The sequence below is a fragment of the Ursus arctos genome, unplaced genomic scaffold, assembly GCF_023065955.2.
Source record: "Ursus arctos isolate Adak ecotype North America unplaced genomic scaffold, UrsArc2.0 scaffold_15, whole genome shotgun sequence".
Taxonomy (NCBI): domain Eukaryota; kingdom Metazoa; phylum Chordata; class Mammalia; order Carnivora; family Ursidae; genus Ursus; species Ursus arctos.
In genome coordinates this window covers 55,449,643-55,467,194 of record NW_026622819.1, presented here as the reverse complement: position 1 = coordinate 55,467,194, position 17,552 = coordinate 55,449,643, and the positions used below count along the sequence as shown (strand labels likewise).

Sequence of the window (17,552 nt, the reverse complement as noted above, 5' to 3'; positions counted from 1 at the left end):
AGTGCAGGTGGGGAATGCAAAACGCACACCGAGAGTCCTTTTAAGCAGCTAAATGCACACGCCATTACAGATCCATAATGCAGAATGGACGCCCATCTGCAAATGGATTTAGAGCGAGGAGTTCTTAAATGGCTGAGGTACTTAGGGCTGAAAGGCCAGTAACTGGATGTGCGGCCAGAGCCCACATGGTTTTTAGGATTAATAATACATCGATGTGTGTCAGTGTTAATATACATTTACAGCTCACAGGCCATGCAGCGGAGGGTTCAGCCCGTTTGCAGCCACCGGCAAAAGGACCATTCCGTCCTTCCTCTCATTAACGCCTTCACTCCTAGGAAAATCAGATATCGCAAGAAAGGCCATTCAAACAATACTGAGGTTTTCCCTCCTTTACGGCATTCGCCAGGAACGGTGCTTGGCACAGTGATGCATGTGCCATCTGCCGTCCCCCCACCACGGTGTCTCAGAGCCCGACTGAGCAAAGCACTCAAGGGTGGGAGCTCCAGGCTCCATGCTCTGCTTGGTGACGTGTCCACATGCCATTAGAGTGTGCGGAGAGGGTGCGGAGGTGATGGTCTGCTGGCGTCTAGCTCTCTTTTCCTTTTGTATCTGACGAGTTTACCAGAACTTTTGCATTATTTCGTGATAGAGGGTATGTCCACAGGTGGCGTCACTGAGGAACGAGTCTCATGCACGTGCAACCACATCCAGAACTTCACGCGCAAGGAAGTCCCACTCACTCATCAGTCAGCACTCAGAAAGTTGGGGATGGCCCATCTTGGAAATACTGTGACTATCCGAAATACTGTTTTCCGCAGCCACTGTGGTGAGCGCGGGAAAAAGGGGTGGCGCTATATAGTATTTACAGAGTAGATTTATGAATAACTGCCTGTCTCTCAGAGCATCAAGGCAGGACGGTCTTTTAAAGGCGAGCACATAAAAATAATGAAAATATTATATAAACATGTAAACAAATATAATGGGATATGCATAAATAAAGACGGTAAATATGAACCCTTTGAGGGATCACAACCTGTTCTGCTAAGAGCTTTGGGTGTCTTGACTTCATCCCACCCTCACCATAAACGTATGAAGGAACCCCCCACCGCCACTTTCCCAGAGGGGGAGACAGAGACTCAGACATGTTGGATCCTTCGCTCAAGGTCACACAGACGCTCAAGTGGCAGAGCTGGGATTCAACATAGGAAGGCCTGGCTCCTCAGCAAGGCCCTGGCCTCTCCCTCACTGCCTCTCAGACTGGGCTGTGACCTCCTGGTGGGTGACAAATCAGTGTGGTCGGTTTTCAGTGGTGCTTCAAAAAAACAAAATAGAATAGAATAGAAAAGAGTTACGGAGTAAAGAGAAGTATGGTTTTGTGAAAGTTACATTTCAATTTTATAGGTGTGTTTACCTAGAACACACATGCGCACGTGTGGGCGTGTACACACCGTATCTAAAAGGTGCGAGGAGCCCTGGTCTCCACTAGGCCTGCCTCTGATAGAGCCCCTTGAAGGTTATGCTCAAGGTCTCTTGCAAGCTGGGTATGCAGCCCCTAAGTCCCTGTTCTTGTGAGAGTCATTTTCTCTTATATTACCTTTCCCCCAAGAATCCCAGGGCCCCAGCAATTCTGTGCAAAGGAGTGTAGATAAATTAATAATACAATTTAAAACCGATTTCACCAAGATAAATAGAGCTTCCTAGATTAAGAGTGTAGCTGGCCAGAATGAATGAAATTTACTAACCCTGAGATGCTTAATCTTCCATTACGTAGAATTTAATGATTATAAGAAAGGAGTGATGGTAATTCACTTTTGCTTTTACAGGAAATCCAACCATCTCATTTTTAGCAAATCTTTCTTCTCAGCACACCTCGGTGCCAAGGATACCCTCCCTGCTCCTATAGGTATATTGGCCAATTGTCATATATTAAAGCCTGCTCTTTGCTCAAGGGTTAGGCCTTCCAGCACGCATGGGTTTACAAGTTGTCCTAGTGGAATTCTGGGAAGAGGCTTCTTTGGTCCCCCCCTCGCTCACTCTCCCCCAAAGAAGCCTATGTTTTGTTTTCCAACCATAGCAGGGAAGTAGTGGCAGGTACCTTTAGCGCAGTCTGCTCCTAGAAATCCTGGGAAGCAGTGACACAGCCCAGACACACATTCGCCATTCCCGTGGCAGTTACGTGGACAGTCCTGCACTGAATCTGAAAAAGAGAGAAACTCAGCAACTACCTTTTCCTCTGTCTGCTGATGAAGCAATTTCGTCATGGACCACCCACCATTTCTGCAGAGCAGTGGGAGTAACCCTCCAAAACCACAGGGGGCTGGCAGGAGCGTGAGTGAGCCAAGGGAATGGGAAGTAGGGGGACCAGGGCAACTTGGGGAACGCGCGGAAGTAACCACCGCGCTCCATTTGATCCCCGGGCAGGGATGCAGGGTCAGTACTGTTGCCACTTCTGCTTTTTCAAAAGAAACAATTTGTTTGGCTTTAAAATCTGAAATTTCTCATGTCCCAAGGTTGACAAGTTTAAAACATCATGAATGCTGGCCCCTCCCCGCCAAGCCCCTTTAATATCGGACTCTCAGCCTGAGATTTGGTCTGAGATGTGGGACATCAGCCTTTAGCCTCGGGGACAGGGGATGAGTCTCCAAATGACAGTGCATGTTTCTGATCTCAGGTTTGTAGAGTAGAAGAAATTCTTGCTTTAAGGAAAGAAAAATCCAAATGCGTTAAGACTGGCCTATCGAGGCATGATTTTGGGTGTATTAAGTAGTGGGTTTTAGGTTGTACAAAAGTCCTTTTACGCTTACCTTTTGCACATCTTATTTTTCACAAAAATCAGTTAGTTCCCATTTGTTCTAACCAGCATTGCCGTCCTATTTCATGATTTACCTTTCTCTGTGAACTCTCAAGTCATCACTTCAAAGGGATCATTTAGGGACTTTTTCATGTTGATTTGGGTCTACACAGACACAGGCACAGTCTTTTAAAATTATTATCATCCTCATTTTTTTGCCTTAAATTAAAATAAACACATTTAGAATTTCAGGTTCCAAATTACCCAAATGATGAAAAGAAAAATGCAAGCTACTCTGCCCAGGCTGTGACCTTTACACAGCCCATTGGGGAGTTGGGGTCATTGACTTGGTGATGTTGCTTGAAAGACTATAAAGTCGGATGGCTCCTGATGGAGTAAGCTGAGAGCGGTGAAGGTTTTTCCTTTACACCAAATTTCCCATTTACCCCCACTCTGGACTGAAAAACCAAACCTTGCATATTGCTTTCTTTCTACAGTGTTTCCTTTCTCTGCTCTCTTCTTCCAGAACCAAGCATTAGTTGGTTTCTGGTACTCTCAGGAGAACTCAATGAGTGTATTTACTTCTTCAAAATCAGGTAAAAGACCATAGACTCCACCAGGCCAGTCTCTTTAATGTTTATCAATTAACACTTCAGACTGAAATTCCTTGAGGTTGGCTCTATAGGTGGGCTGAGAACCATCCAAGTGGCTGCCGATTTCCATCTATTCATTGTGTAGTCGTTCATTCAAGAAGCTTTAGGCTGAATCATGAAACAGTTGCTTGGGCAGACCAAAAATCAGCCATTTCCCATGGTTGTGGAAGACAGTTCTCCATGTCTGCAATCCTCCTTTCGTGTTTCTCAACGTCTCGTGAGCTGCGGCGCCGACTGTCTTAGTTCTGGGCTCCCTTTTCAAGGTTGTCTGCATAGTGAAGCAGCTTGGAGGACAGATATGGTATCTGTCTCCAGAACAAAGGACAGGCTTACTTACTCTCCAGTGTAATAAGGGTAGTCTCTTCCTGTAGAGCAAAGAACAGGCAGGCTCGCTGCCCATTCTGAGAGACTTAGGTGCAATACACTCAGGATTTCCTTTCTGGAACGCAAGCCATTGCATGTGCAAGTGCTACCCGACCCTATTGATGCTGCCCTGTGGGAACTGGGGCTTGGGGGACTGGCACATTTACTAGCATCTGGATATTGCCTTGCTCTGAGTAATAAAGGCCCTTGTCTCTGACCCAGGAGTCTCATGTCTTCTGATAATATCTATGAAATTGTGGCAGGGTAACGTGTTAGCTTACAGTTAGGGTGAGCTCTCAGAGATGTCACAGTTCCTGATGTATGGCTCACTTTATTAACTAGAAACCTCTTATATGCAAGGCCCTGTAGTAGGCATTGGTGAATACAAGGGGACAGGCAAGGTGTCTGACCTCATAGAATTTTCACTGTCATAGACAATACAGGCTGATATATATATATTTATTCTGCGAACAGTGGGAACAAATAGTTTCAAACACAGAAATGGCACTGTCCAGCTTGCATTTTAAGAAGTCACCCCTAGAGTGAGGTACAGATTGTTTCTCCCTAGACCAGCATCTGAGTCGGGGGATGGTGTGGTGGAAACTGACATCTCTGAGCTCAAAGCTCCCTGTTCCCAAACACAACATCTTCAGAGATAAAGCAGCAGAGGTCGAGGGACCTCTTTGCCCACCAGAGTCTCATGGAAAGGGACTGAGCTCTTTGCATGGGCTCTTTGCAGGGCTGGAAGGACTCTCTTGCCCTTTAGCTGAAGTATTATCCTTTACTGTCAGTTTAGAAAATATTTACCCCCTGGGTATCTTCCTTCCCCACCTTCCCTCAGTCAAGAAGGGTTTTGTATCCCTTTCTCTACGTTCCTGTAATTTCTGCAGTTGCCTTTTCATGTGTCTGTCTTCTCCCATCAGGGTCCATGAGGAACAGACCAGATCTACGTCATTCACTGAGGTATTCTCAACTCCTGGTACATGGCAGGCCCTCGGTAAACAGTTGTCAGAGTGCGTGCACGTGCGTGTATGCAGGAGGGTAGGAGAATCCAAACTAAGCAAAAACTGTAATAAGGAGTATTTTCCACTGCATTCTCTCAGCATTTCTACAGTTTTTGAGAGAAAGAACAATCACGTATAAAAGGAGCCCACCCTTCCGGTCCCCCTTCTGTGGCACTCGATGACATATCACGGTTGCAATATTATCAGTTTTCCTTTCTGTCACCCTGGTTTAGGTTTCCTTGAGGAAACAATGACAGGTGCCGGGAGGAAGCCCAGGAAATGGGGTTTTTACACAGGCGGAGGGCGGCCTCCACTAAATGTGCACCGAGCTTCAAGGATGCCACTCTGTTGTCCCCTGAGATGAAACTCATTTCTGAAAGCAGGCTGCTTCTCTCCAAAACACATCAAAAGACTTCCCTGAGTCAAAGGTATATTTAGTGTGATCGCTGGTTGACACCCGTCTAACATTTTTCCTTCTGTTTCATATCACAGGGGCTTTCGGCGCTCCTGCCTGCTCTTGATGGAGAACGTTCTGATAATAGATATGTGTGGGAGACCCTCCGAACCAAATAAAACACTGTTCTTTTCCCTGCATTTCAGGCCAATTACTATCATTGCTCTATCAAGATGTCTGCCCAATTATTAGGCCGATTACCTTTGACTTTCTCTTTGAGTTACAGTCCAGACGAGAGAAATCCTCTGGGGAGAATTGCTATTCCCATCTCTGACAGGTGAACGAGGGTAATGGCCTGGGGGAAGGGCATCTCACTACCACAACGTCTGTGTCTATGTGGATAAAGGAGATGGAGGGCAGAAGCCATTATTAGATAATCTGGCCCCCAGAAAACTTGCTGTGCAGGGGAAAAGGCATTTACTTGGCCGGAATCCAAAGCAATCCAGTGGTTAAGAGCACAGTTCTCTGGAGAGTTTGGATGCTGACTCCACCCCCGATTACCGTGTGTGACCTTGGGCAAGTTGTTTAACTTCTCTCAGTCTTGGCTTCTCAATTAGAAAATGGAATCCTGGGAGCACCTATACCTCACAGGACTACTCTGTGGGTTCGCCGGCCTCATCCCTGCCGAGGCTGGCCCACGTGTCCGTGCTCCGTCAATGTGTGGTGCTTACGGTTTGTGTTATTAACCATTTCACCGAGTCCTTGTAGACTCTGGCTAAGCCAGCAGCTGTTTACGGCGTGTGCTCTCATGTACGTGCTAAGCCTTTTCAGCTTAAATACAAGGTGACAAAAAGAATGTCATTTCTCATCATGTTCTTAAACTAAAGACTGCTTTTAATCTCAACATCTCAAACTACTTTTTTTCCTTTTGTGAGCTGGTTTGTAATCCCCTTTGTCTTGCTCCCCCCACCATGGGTACATAATCTGATTCTGGAAATTTTCTCTAACCACGGAAGATGTTTTACAATGGCCTCCATGATACAAGGTTTATGACATTAGTTTAGAGCAGGGGTTGGGAAACTTCTTCCGTAAAGGGACAGAAAGTAAATATTTAGGTTTTGTCGGCCAAGCTGTCTCTGTTGCAACTACTGGGCTCTGTTTTAGCTGCCACCGATGATACGTCAACAGATGAACGTAACATGGCTGTGCTCCAGAAAAACTTTATTTATAAAAACAGGCAGAGGCCAGACTTAGCCCAGGGGCTACAGTGTGCCAACCCCTGCCTTAGAGCATTTGGCTAACCTTGATACGACCAAGTTTTCCTTAGCAGAGGGAGTTAGGTATAACTTTAATGCTACGGTTAATACCAACTCCTGATTTTATACCATTTGGAAGTTGTGGCTACTGATAAAATCTGCTCCCTGAATTTTACGTTGGCTTCCCTAGATCTTTCTAGAATCAAGGAGCCCCTCAGAGAAATCCGTGAGACCAGTAAAGAAGTTCTGAGAATGCGGTTAATAGAAACATAGCTGTATAAGATGTGCTCCTAACCAACCATCCACTCTCATCTTGTGACGACCAGCGCCACTGCAGACATGTTCCATATGTAAAGTCACGTCATCCTTCCCATCAGGGACACGGTCCTTTTCACCAAGGAAGCTGAGGCTCCAGGAGGTACGTGACTTTTCCAGTTAGGATGTGGGACAGAAGAGCTGGGATTCGATGCGCTCTCACCAGGCCTCTCCTCATGACGCCAGTCCTACGGTGAACCTCCAGATCCATAACTCGGCACCGTGGGCATGACATGTACAAAGGCCCAGAAGCCCATCCATTTCTACCATCCACATCCTGGGACCTGGAGGGACTGAGTCTTCTGACCCTCAGTGGATTCCTCCGTGAAATGCGTCTAACACTCTGCCCCAACTCACGGACGTTCTACCCAGGATCTGTTATCCTCGTCAGGATAAAAATGTAACAACAATGTAAATTTAATGAAAGTACCTGTGGCTTATGTGATTGGTAAAATTCTTAAGGTTTGCTTTAGAGAACTTCATAAAATTCTCTCAAACTAATGGCCCTTTCAGGGGTTCATAAGCACATATAAGAGGAAATTTTGAATAAAACCATAGCTTCTCCCTTGATAGCTAATAAAAAACAGGGCTAACACATGCCAAAAATGACAAGTGTTTAATTAAAGCATTTTGAGATTTACCTACTTGGGAACAAAGATATGATTCCCCCCCCCTTATATCTATATCCTTTTCTTGATTTATTTTTATGGTTGTTTTTTTTTTAAATGTTGGCCTTTGAGCTTTCCTGGATTTTTAAGAGAAATTCTGAGCTGATGTGAATGGTCTGTATTTATTGGCTCTACTGCATATTTAGAGATTATATACTGTATGTTATTTAATTCTTACAATAGCCCTATGTGGTGGGTACTAGTTAGTTCTATTTTACCGTGAGGAACCTGAGGCTTACACAAGTCCAGTGATTTGCATAGGTTGTGCGGCCAGGACTTGAGCCAGCCTGTTTGACCTAAGCTCTTTACCACGACTGGAACGTGTAAGCAGTCTTTCTATTTTAATTGGGACTAGTTTTAAGTGGAAGAGACCATGAAGCCTAAATAAAGGATTCTGGTCTGGTTTCCTATACAGTAGAAACTACGTTGGAAGATGTGCCTTCTACGGAGAAACCCAGAACGTTCCCATTCTTCCCTTGGTGGCATATCACCTCAGAGATCCCATACCTACCTAAGACAACAGTGTTGAAGGAAACCATCTCTTTGTCTTTGCCATCATTGTAGAAGGCCAGGTGCCACAGGCCCACGTCCAGATACTGTACAAACACGGCTTCATTCTGAACCAGGGTCTGTATGCTCCGGCGTTCCCTGGGTGACTCAACCACACTCCACTTCTCCTTCCCATCCAGACGCTCCATGAAGTCATACTAGGGAAAGAAGAGAGAGAACTCCATGTGTGAAAGCGGTTACAGACCTGGTCCCATGACTAGCACTTTCCCCTCCCAGCCCATCAATTAGCTGAAAAATACTTTGGAGCGCATTTGACTATGAGCTCATCCAGTAAAAAAGAAGAGTCACAGAAGTTGTAACAATAAGTCACCATTTATTATGCTTATAATCATTGCTAATAGTTTTATTACTATAGGAACAATCCCTTTTCTGCAGTTTGAAATCCAAAAAGCTTTAAAGCCAAAACTTTTATGTTTTTTCTTGTGTGCATGAGAGAGAGAGAGAGAGAGAGAGAGAGAGAGGGAGATTATTGTTCCAGTCTTCACTAGGGTGTTATATAATACCTAGTATATGCCAAGTATAACTTTCTTGTAATTCCCAAATTCTGGATTCCAAAAATCACCTGGTTTGGCAAGAGTTTCAGATAAGGAGTGACAGACCTATGTTAATAGCTATCGTTTACTGATCATTTACCAGGGGAAGGTGGTATAGCAGATTAGTTAAGAATGAGGGTTGTATCTACTATGTTGTACACCTGAAACTAATGTAACATTGTATGTCAACTATACTTTAATTTAAAAAAAAAAAAGGAGGAGAATGAGATTTGTGCAGCCAGACTACCTGGGAGAGAACCTGGCATTTACTAGCTTTACTTATCTGTGCCTTAGTTTCCCCATTTGCAAAACAGAAAATGATAGTACCTATGTTACAGGTTGTCGTGAAGAATAAGATAATATTGAGAACAGTGCCTGGCGCAGAGCACACACAAAATACATATTAGCTAGCTATCATCATTACCACCATCATCATTTCATTTTATTCTTGCAAAAACCCTAAAGATAAGTACTCTTTGTATCTCATTTTACAGATAAGAAAACTGAAGCTCAGAGAAGTCAAACAATTTGTCAAAAGTCACACAGCAACTAAGTGGCCAAGCAAAAACTTAGACCTAACTCTCTCAGATAAACCAGCAATTAAATATGAAACTGTTTCAGTGGAAATTGGGCTCCTAACTAGAAGTGATCAATGAGAGACTGATTGGCCAATGAAGGCTACCAAGATGAGGGGAACAGGGTCGGGGGGAGCCAGTGTGACCCAAGAGAGCCCTGTCCTAGAGAATGGCGAAATCCTCTGGTGGGCAAGTGGGAGCCATGGATGATCCCTGAGCAGTGACTGATGCAATGAAAGGAATGTTTTGAGGAATTTATTTGCAGGCAGGATATGGCAGAGAGGAGAATGAAAAGAACCAGGAAGACCAGCTGGGCAGTGTTGCAGAAACCCAAGTATGATGTGACAGGGGTCTTGATTAGGACAGTCAATGAGGAGAGGAGACAACTTTGGAGGAATGTTTTTAAGAAAGAAGGGACACCGCTTGACCGTAGGCTGGACAGAGAGGATGAAGGAAAAGGCAGAGGACACCAATGTCTCTTACTTGTCGACAAGAAAATCGATAAGACCCCTGTAGAAATGGGCTAATCTTGTGAACTCGTTCAAAATCACTGCACAGAAAAGTCAGTTGCACTGTGACTTCCAGAGAACATTCAAAGCGCAGGTCTTTAGCAGATAAAAACCACCACTGTGGGATTAAGCTCTCTCTCACCACTTCCCCTCCATAAAAAGGATTTTATAGGTTACAGACACTGACTATAACCTCTTTCATGAACTTCATAGAATTAAACTCCAGGAATCTATTAATGTGACTTCCCCATCATCAGAATTGCCAGTTTTACCCATCTGAAACGTGATCACTGAAAACAAAGACTCTGTAATCTGAAGTGCAAAGGCTTTACCATCAGACAAAGTTGGGTTTGAATTCTGACTGCCACTTGCTATTGCTTGAAGTTGGGTCAATTGACTTTTAGCCTCTTCCTGGTTTGCATACTAGGGAATAATAATGCTCGACTTTGGGAGATGTTACAAGGATGACATGATGTAATGCTTAGGGCAGTGCCTGGAAGGTAATAACCATGTTACTAAGTACCTTGAGACTATGAGTTACTTATTTGCAAATCATAATGATCAGAGAGGAGAAGTACATGGTTCCAGTTTTTCCATCTGGGGGTGGGAGATGGTGGTTGCTTAGGAAGTGGAAATTTCCCCATCTCTCAGAAAAGGAGTATTTGTTTTTTAGCTTTCCTCTACCCCATATCCCATTGGTCACAGCTGTCTTTATGGGATAAAATAAATTACACAAAGTGATACAACAAACCAATGCTGCTTTGGAGACCTTTGTAACCAAAGCATTTGTTTCTTAGCAACCTCGTAAATGTCCAACTACCCAGACCCATGTCTACTACAAATTGCTGTCAGCCAGAGGAATGAGCCTAACTTCCCTGGTGCTGAGGTGAGAAGAATATACTTCATTTGGGGTCCAGAAAATCACCCCCATGAGGAAAAGTTTGGGGAAGGCGATTGCTTGTGTGGGGTCATTGCTCATTATTAATTTGGACATCAGTCATCTCTTGCTGAACTGGCTGGCTGGCCAAGAGCAGAAATGACTTAGGACCAGCAGCAGTGCTTGCTGTCCAACCAATCAAATGGCTCTGGGCAAAGGTATTGTCAGAGGAGAGAGAAGACATCTATTTTGGCCATTCCTCCCAACTCATTCCAAAGTAGCATGGGGGGTAGTTTTCATTAAAGGAAGACTGTGTAAGCCAGGGGCTGTCAAACAGGGCATGGGGACATGTGGGTGTGATACGATGCAGTGTCCAATGTGCCTCAATCCTGTACCCTTTATTGTGCTTTGCTTTTCTCAAACTATTTGTCACTCTCTACACTGATATAATCTGTTTTTATGTTTACTGTCAGTCTACTCAGAAGAACGTAAACTCCAGGAGGGCAGGGGTGTTGCCCGCATGGCAGAGTGGTTAAGAGGACTTCAGAGCTGGGGCCCCTGCGTGGCTCAGTTGGTTAAGCATCTGTCTTCAGCTCAGGTCATGATCCCAGGGTCCTGAGATCGAGCCCCACATTGGACTCCCTGCTCAGCGGGGAGCCTGCTGCTCCCCCTGCTTATGTGCGCATGCTCTCTCTCTCTGTCAAATAAACTAAAATCTTGGGGAAAAAAAAAAGACTTCAGAGCTGGAATCCTAGGACTGCCACTTACTTCTTGCCACACTCACAAAAGCTATTTAAGTTCTCTGTGCCTCAGTCTCCTTATCTTTAAAATGGGGACAATAATCACACCACTGTCAAAACACCATTGTAAGGATTGAGTGAATCAATTCATGTAAAGCACTTAGAATTACACTTTGTGTGTGGTGATCAAGCCCTCAAGGTGTCAGCAATCACTATCATAATTCACTGCTATCCCTCATTTATCTCAAGCAGAGTCTGGCCAGTACATATTAAATATCAAATGAATAAAATACTAAATTCGTAAATGAATTCCATCGAAAAGAAGAAAATTGGAATATGTCCCAGGTTTTGTCTCTAATAATAATCACTTGCACTCCGTAATGTGCTTTTTTGCATGAAAGAGGAAGGGGTAGCATTACAGTCAGGGAGGCTGAATCAGGCAGCGGCCGGGGCAGAACATGCATATGATGGGCCATTATGGTGGCTGCACATTCCCATAAATCAAGATTTGAGAGCTGACTTTATAAGGCCATGATGACGTCATTTTTCCAGTTCTCAGTGGGAGGCTGTACAATGCCTGCTTGCTTCCTTTGGACTTCCCTTGTTCCTTCTTTTGTCTTCCCTTCCCATTTGATACTGTTTCTTAGTGATGTGGTAGTGATGGCTGTGGTAGTGATGGCTGATCCTTGTCCACATCAGGGTCTCACTCTTTTCCAGCCACCTTGCAGCCAGGTGGGAGCACACGGTGGTGTCCAGTCCGTGGAACGTAAGCTGTGGGATGAGCTCCCCTTCTAGACCCTGCCATAAAGTATCCTGGGCAGCCCCTGCTGCTCTCCCTCCATCCCTATCCTCCCCTGGAGGGGGCCAGAGCAGGCTTAAAGCCTGTGATGGTGGGGCCACAAGACAGGAATGGCCTGGATCCTAGCATGAGCCCTTGGAGGAAGGCTGAAATTATGACATGAGCAAGAACGAACACTTACTAAACTAAGCCGCCGAAATGTTGAGGCTTCCTTGTTACTTCAGCACAACCCTCAGAGATTTCTTGACGTCATGCCTCTCTTTGCTCCCAGTTCACTGCCCAGGAGCATGGTAAGTTCCAGCATACTTTCCACGGAGTAAAGCCCCAACTATTATATGTGGGGTGTCTGTTTACCCCTGTTTGCCCAGGAGTGTCCTAGCTGACACCAGTTGTTCCTCCTTTCAGTCCAGAAAGTGCTCCAGTCTGGAGTATATAGTTCTCCGATTCACAGATGAACATACGATAAGCAGCATCACGGAGCCTCGTTTACGGCCGCGGTAACTTTGGGAAGGGCTGGAGGCTAGGAACACAAGGTGGATCAAGCCAGCCAAATGCAGAGATGGTCTTCTAGGGCGGGGAAGGCAGGAGCTCAGTAAGAAGCCGGTTCGCAGGGAGGCCATCTGGTGCAGGAGAGCCTCTGCTCTCTCGGATTCCTAGACTGCAGTCTGGCCAGCTTGCTTGGCAGCCTGGCTGACACTAGAAGGAGGCCATTTTCCAATGGCACAGGTCCTGGCCAGAGTTTCTTTTTCATGTCCCAGCACTGGGGATTGATAACTCAGGCTTACTACCAGGGACATCTGTCTCCTCTGTTCCAAGACCCCATCGTGATCAACCCTGGACACAGGGACGCTCAGGAGACCGTGCTGCGCTTGGATGGCTGAGAGGCTGCTCCACAGCACATTCTAGCTAAGCGATCTGCCGAAGCCCTGGAAGAGATTAGGAGGCACAGGACCAAACCCCAGCAGGCGATGGATGTGTTCAGGGGCTGGCTGTGGGAGGAAGTCTGTCTCTCAAGGCAGCTTGTCTCTCTTGACTCGGCAGTAAAGCCACCCAGAAGGTGATAGTGTAAGAACCCAAAATAAACGCCTCCCCCGATCTCTCTTTTTCCTGGGCCTTTGAAAAATAACCTGTGTTGCCATGCAATGCGAGGCCTGTGCCTTGAGTCATCAGTCATACCAGAAGTGGCAGAAAATGCAACTTTTACGAGCACTTGAGAGGCAAAAAAATAAACCACAGCAAATATTTGACTGATCCAATTATAAATCTACCCCACTTCTTGGAATGGTAATTAAGATAACTTAGTGGGTTTGCAGGAAGAGCTGCAGGAGAGAGCAAAGGAGCCTGGGCCATCGAGCAGGGCCTATCACTCTCCCAGAAGGGCGAGCATCCACAGGCAGGGAGCAGACAGCCAAGAGATGCTTCTGGAAGCCACACCGATACACACCTGCCAAAGAGGGCAAGGTTAAAGACAGACTCATTGCCCTTCAGGAAGATGTTATTACTGGGTCCAGGACCCTGAGAAGGGGGGAAATAACTTTATTGCCATTTGGAACGTCTGTTGCTGAGGGTCGATGTGGACGGGAAAAGCAATAAACGCTGACATTTCCCATGGACGGCCTGCCGCTCCCTCGCTCCGTGCTGGCGGCATCCCTGGCCTCCCAGCATCGGATGTCGATTCTCCCTCAGACGGCAGGGCATGCTCAGCAGTTGCTAGGATTGCAGCGAAGCAGCATGCGTGAGTGAGGGCTGCTTGAAGCCACATTACCACAGGGTCTCTGGTCACATCCAGGGACGACTGGCAGCAGCGGGTCACTCATGGGGGCCTGTTCATCTTCTGCCTCCAGCCAGGCCCGTGGTGAAGTGCGCCCGGCTGATTCCTCATTAAAGCTCAGCACACTTTCTTTTCTCTCCTTCAAAGAGGCTGAGGGCTCAGAGGGGTGTGCAAGGATGACAGCAGCAGGGCCGTGCTCCAGCGGCAGCTGGCTTCCCTGAGCACGGCCCCGCTGGCCTTGTTCAGGACGCCAGCTCAGTTCCGACTCCGTGTGTCCGAGTCACTGAACTAGATGCCACTAGGCCCAGCTGTGTGTGCTGCTGGGGCCACTCGTCCACCAGCTAGGAGAACGGGCCCCTAGATTCTGGATGGGACACGGCACCTGGATTTGCAGACCGTAGCAGTGCATTGTACAAGACCCCACAGGTAAGGATCAAGCAGACAGAAGGTAGAGAGGACCCAAGCACAGTTCTGAAACATAAGGAGTGGGGCAGAACACACCTAATGGTGGGATCCCTGCCTGTCCCATCCCGTGTCCCCCTGCACAGCAGTGGGAAAAGTAATCATCAAAAATACGAAGTCTATTATTTTTCTGGGCACTTGCTCTGTGCCAGGCATGAGGGCAAGTGCTGACATATGTTATCTCTTTCCGTCTTCCCAGAAACCCTAGTTGCATCCCCATTTCTCAGGAGAGAGTAACGGCTGTGACAGAAGTAATGTAATGTACCCAGTGCCATTGACGGTAGTTGGTGGCCAAGCACAGACTTGAACTGGGATTTGCGCGAGTCTTAACAACTATGGGAGGTCGCTTCAAGTTTTCCAAGAACCTGGCTGCCTCTGCCAGCGTATCTGGTGGCCGGCCTGGTGTGTAAGTCGCCTAAAGACGCTGCTGAGCAGAGAAAGGGAAGGAAGGCAGAGCCCAGCGGTGCTAGGGCCAGACTTGGAAGCAGGCTGGGCACCTGAGGACAGGGAGATGTCCCACTGGAGTAGAAGAAAAAGGGTTCCAGGAAAGATGGGGATGACTTTGCTGGGTGTGGGCCCTCCCTGGTCTAAAAACTCCCTTTGCCTACCTCCAAACTTCTCTGTCCTTGTATTCCATCTACCTTGTTCTTCTCTGTTTCTGGAACTCACCAAACTCATCCCAGCCTCAGGGCCCTGGCACGAGGTATTCTCTTCGCCTGGCCTCCTCTTCCTCCTGATCTCCCTCCCACCTTCCTGCTGCTTGTCAATCCTGCCCTCCCTGGGAGTTCTTGGAGGGGTCTTAATGCCAGTGCTCACTAGCCCCACAGGCGCAGGACCAGCTCTGCCTTGTCCACTGCTGCAGCCCCTTGCCACACAGCACATAGTAGGTGCTCAGCTAGTGGCAGTGGAATCCAACATTACAGCCTACCTTTGGCAGAACAATGGCTCTGTCTGAAGACAGGATCTCCTTGGGAGATTGTTAACCCTTTCCTATGACATTTTTGAGAACAGGGAGAAACAGTTGAAAACTCTACGTCCTGATCTCCTATTCTCAAGACCTTCCCTCATTACCTAGTCCATCTCGCAAGGGTGACTCAGAGCTTCATGGCATGGGGCCACTTTTTCCTTTGATTTAACACACTCCTAGCTGGGCTGCGTACGTGGGTGTAAACATGCAACAATGCCACACAGGGCCACAGCCGCGAAACCTCCATAGCCGCCGTCCTCCTCAGTCGCCCCCCGTCTTGTAAGAGCCAGTGCTGAGGGGAAAAGCTATATCCTTGCTGGCGAGCGATGACCAAAGAAAAGCACAGCTTCTAAAAAGAGGACGATCGTTATGTCAAGCTTCAACACAGCCCACAGATCAAGGGGTATCTTCACTGTCCTCTGCTTGGAAAGATCTTTCCCTCTCTTTCCTCTTCCTTTATCTGCTTAACTTGCCTTCCAGGACTCCGCTTGTTTAGCGTCTCCTCCAGGAAGCTCTCCTAAAATCCCGCACAGGTTACATCTGGTGGCCCATCTTTAGGCTCTTAAACCTCCTGTACCCAACTCTTTACTAATCATCATAGCTCACATGTAATTAGTTTATCACACCAGGGGCAAGCACAAACTCTGTAACGACGTACGGCATCAGCTCAGGAAACACACAAGAGAGGAGGGCTAGCACGAGGCACGTGGTCCACCCTCTGCCATCCCACGGAGAGCGGGACTTGGACTGGACATGGCTGGATGCGGTGCGCATTGTGCCCCAGGAGAGGGACCCCCGCCCCCTGCCACCTCACATATTTACACAACGATCGAGGGGGGAAGGGAAACACTTGACCAAGTTGGAAGACCCTGATATTTGCAAACTGGATTAGGGGCTGGAGGAGGAGCAACTAAAACTCAGTCTGTGTGCCCTCTCTGGTTTCCGCCAGAGGGCTTACCGCTCTCCCTGTAGAGACCACCGGTTGCTAAGTTATCTGTGAGCGAGCTGTAAGGGCTGTAGACCAGTCGGATTGACTGACTGATTGATCTCCACAGGGTGCTTACTATTTGCTAGGCATTACCTCATTTATACTCACAACAACCTGATGAGGTATAGTCCTCATTTCACAGATGGTGAAACTGAATCTAGAGAGACTTGGCCATAAACATTCAGCTATACAGAGGAGAGAGAAGACTCAAACCCAGAGCAGGCCAATTCCAGAGAGTCGGTTCTTGTCTTGCAACTCACGGCCCTCCCTACATCATGCTGCCATTGTCACTTAACTTGTCAGGTCCCCATCTCCTTAAAGTAGGGCCAATACCTTTCATCTCTGTATCCCCACTATAGACATCCAGTGAGCATTTGTTGAATGCATGGATGGATTGATTTCATACTTTGTCTTCCCACAAGCTCATGCCCTTATCACACTGCCTTTCGATCCAACCCTGGAGAAGGGTGGAAGGTATTGCTCTGAAGACCAAGTGAGCCACAGTATAGAGGTCAAGTTCAGTGAAACTGATGAACACCTCAAGGCTACTCCAAGAGGCACAAAACCTCTCCCACAAGGCCAGGAAAATGGAGGTCTTACCTCTCGGTGCCTTGCTGATGTGAATTCTTATTTACTGCACATTCCCATGTAATGGTCTTTAGCCAATGGCTTATCAAAAATGTCACATTTGGCTCCTCGCCCTCCCAAGATCAATAGGAGGGTCTTCTGTGGGCTGGTGGTGAAAATGAATCAAATCCCCGAAGACAGGGAGAGAACTGGGAATGTGTCCAGTCACAGAATGGCTTTCCAAGCACCAAAGAGGAACAGAATCCCAGACACCAGGCAGCTTCTCAATCTTTTACCAGGCAGCAGCGTGACCTTGGGCAAGTTACTTCGGCTCTCGGAATCTCCACTCTCCAATCCCTAAGCCAGCGATAGTAACGGCACCGACCACTGAGGGCCATTAGGAGTCGGGCCAGGCTCATGGTAAGCAATCAATGTCAGCTATTCTTATGCCTATTATTATTGTTACAAAAGCTTGACATATTGCAAATCCTTTGTGCTAGCAATTTCACTCTTAAGAATTCATCATAAGGAAATTATTAAAAAAATACATGAACATAAACCCGCAAAGATGTTTACTGTAGTAGTAGGATTCTAATGCTGAAAAAGGGAGATTGGTTCCAAAACTTTTTAATCTTTAGAATGGACTATTTGTGAAGCATTTGCAATGAGTTTATGGAAGAATATTCAGATTCAGAAAGATGTTCCCTACCTATCTTTATGCAAAGAATCAGGATAAAAACTGCATGTATG

General features: G+C 46.7%; 1 protein-coding gene across 12 annotated transcripts in view; it reads right to left on the bottom strand.

Annotated features, from left to right (window-relative positions):
• The window catches only part of TENM2 (teneurin transmembrane protein 2), a 523,183-nt gene that overhangs the window by 168,166 nt on the left and 337,465 nt on the right, over positions 1-17,552 (bottom strand). For all 12 annotated transcript variants that reach the window (XM_044388563.3, XM_048224309.2, XM_048224310.2 and 9 more), the window contains 2 exons: positions 7,956-8,151; positions 2,096-2,197 (listed from right to left, as the gene is read on the bottom strand). In XM_044388563.3, the coding sequence (XP_044244498.2) occupies positions 2,096-2,197; positions 7,956-8,151 (298 nt within the window). The remainder of the gene's footprint in view (positions 1-2,095; positions 2,198-7,955; positions 8,152-17,552) is intronic.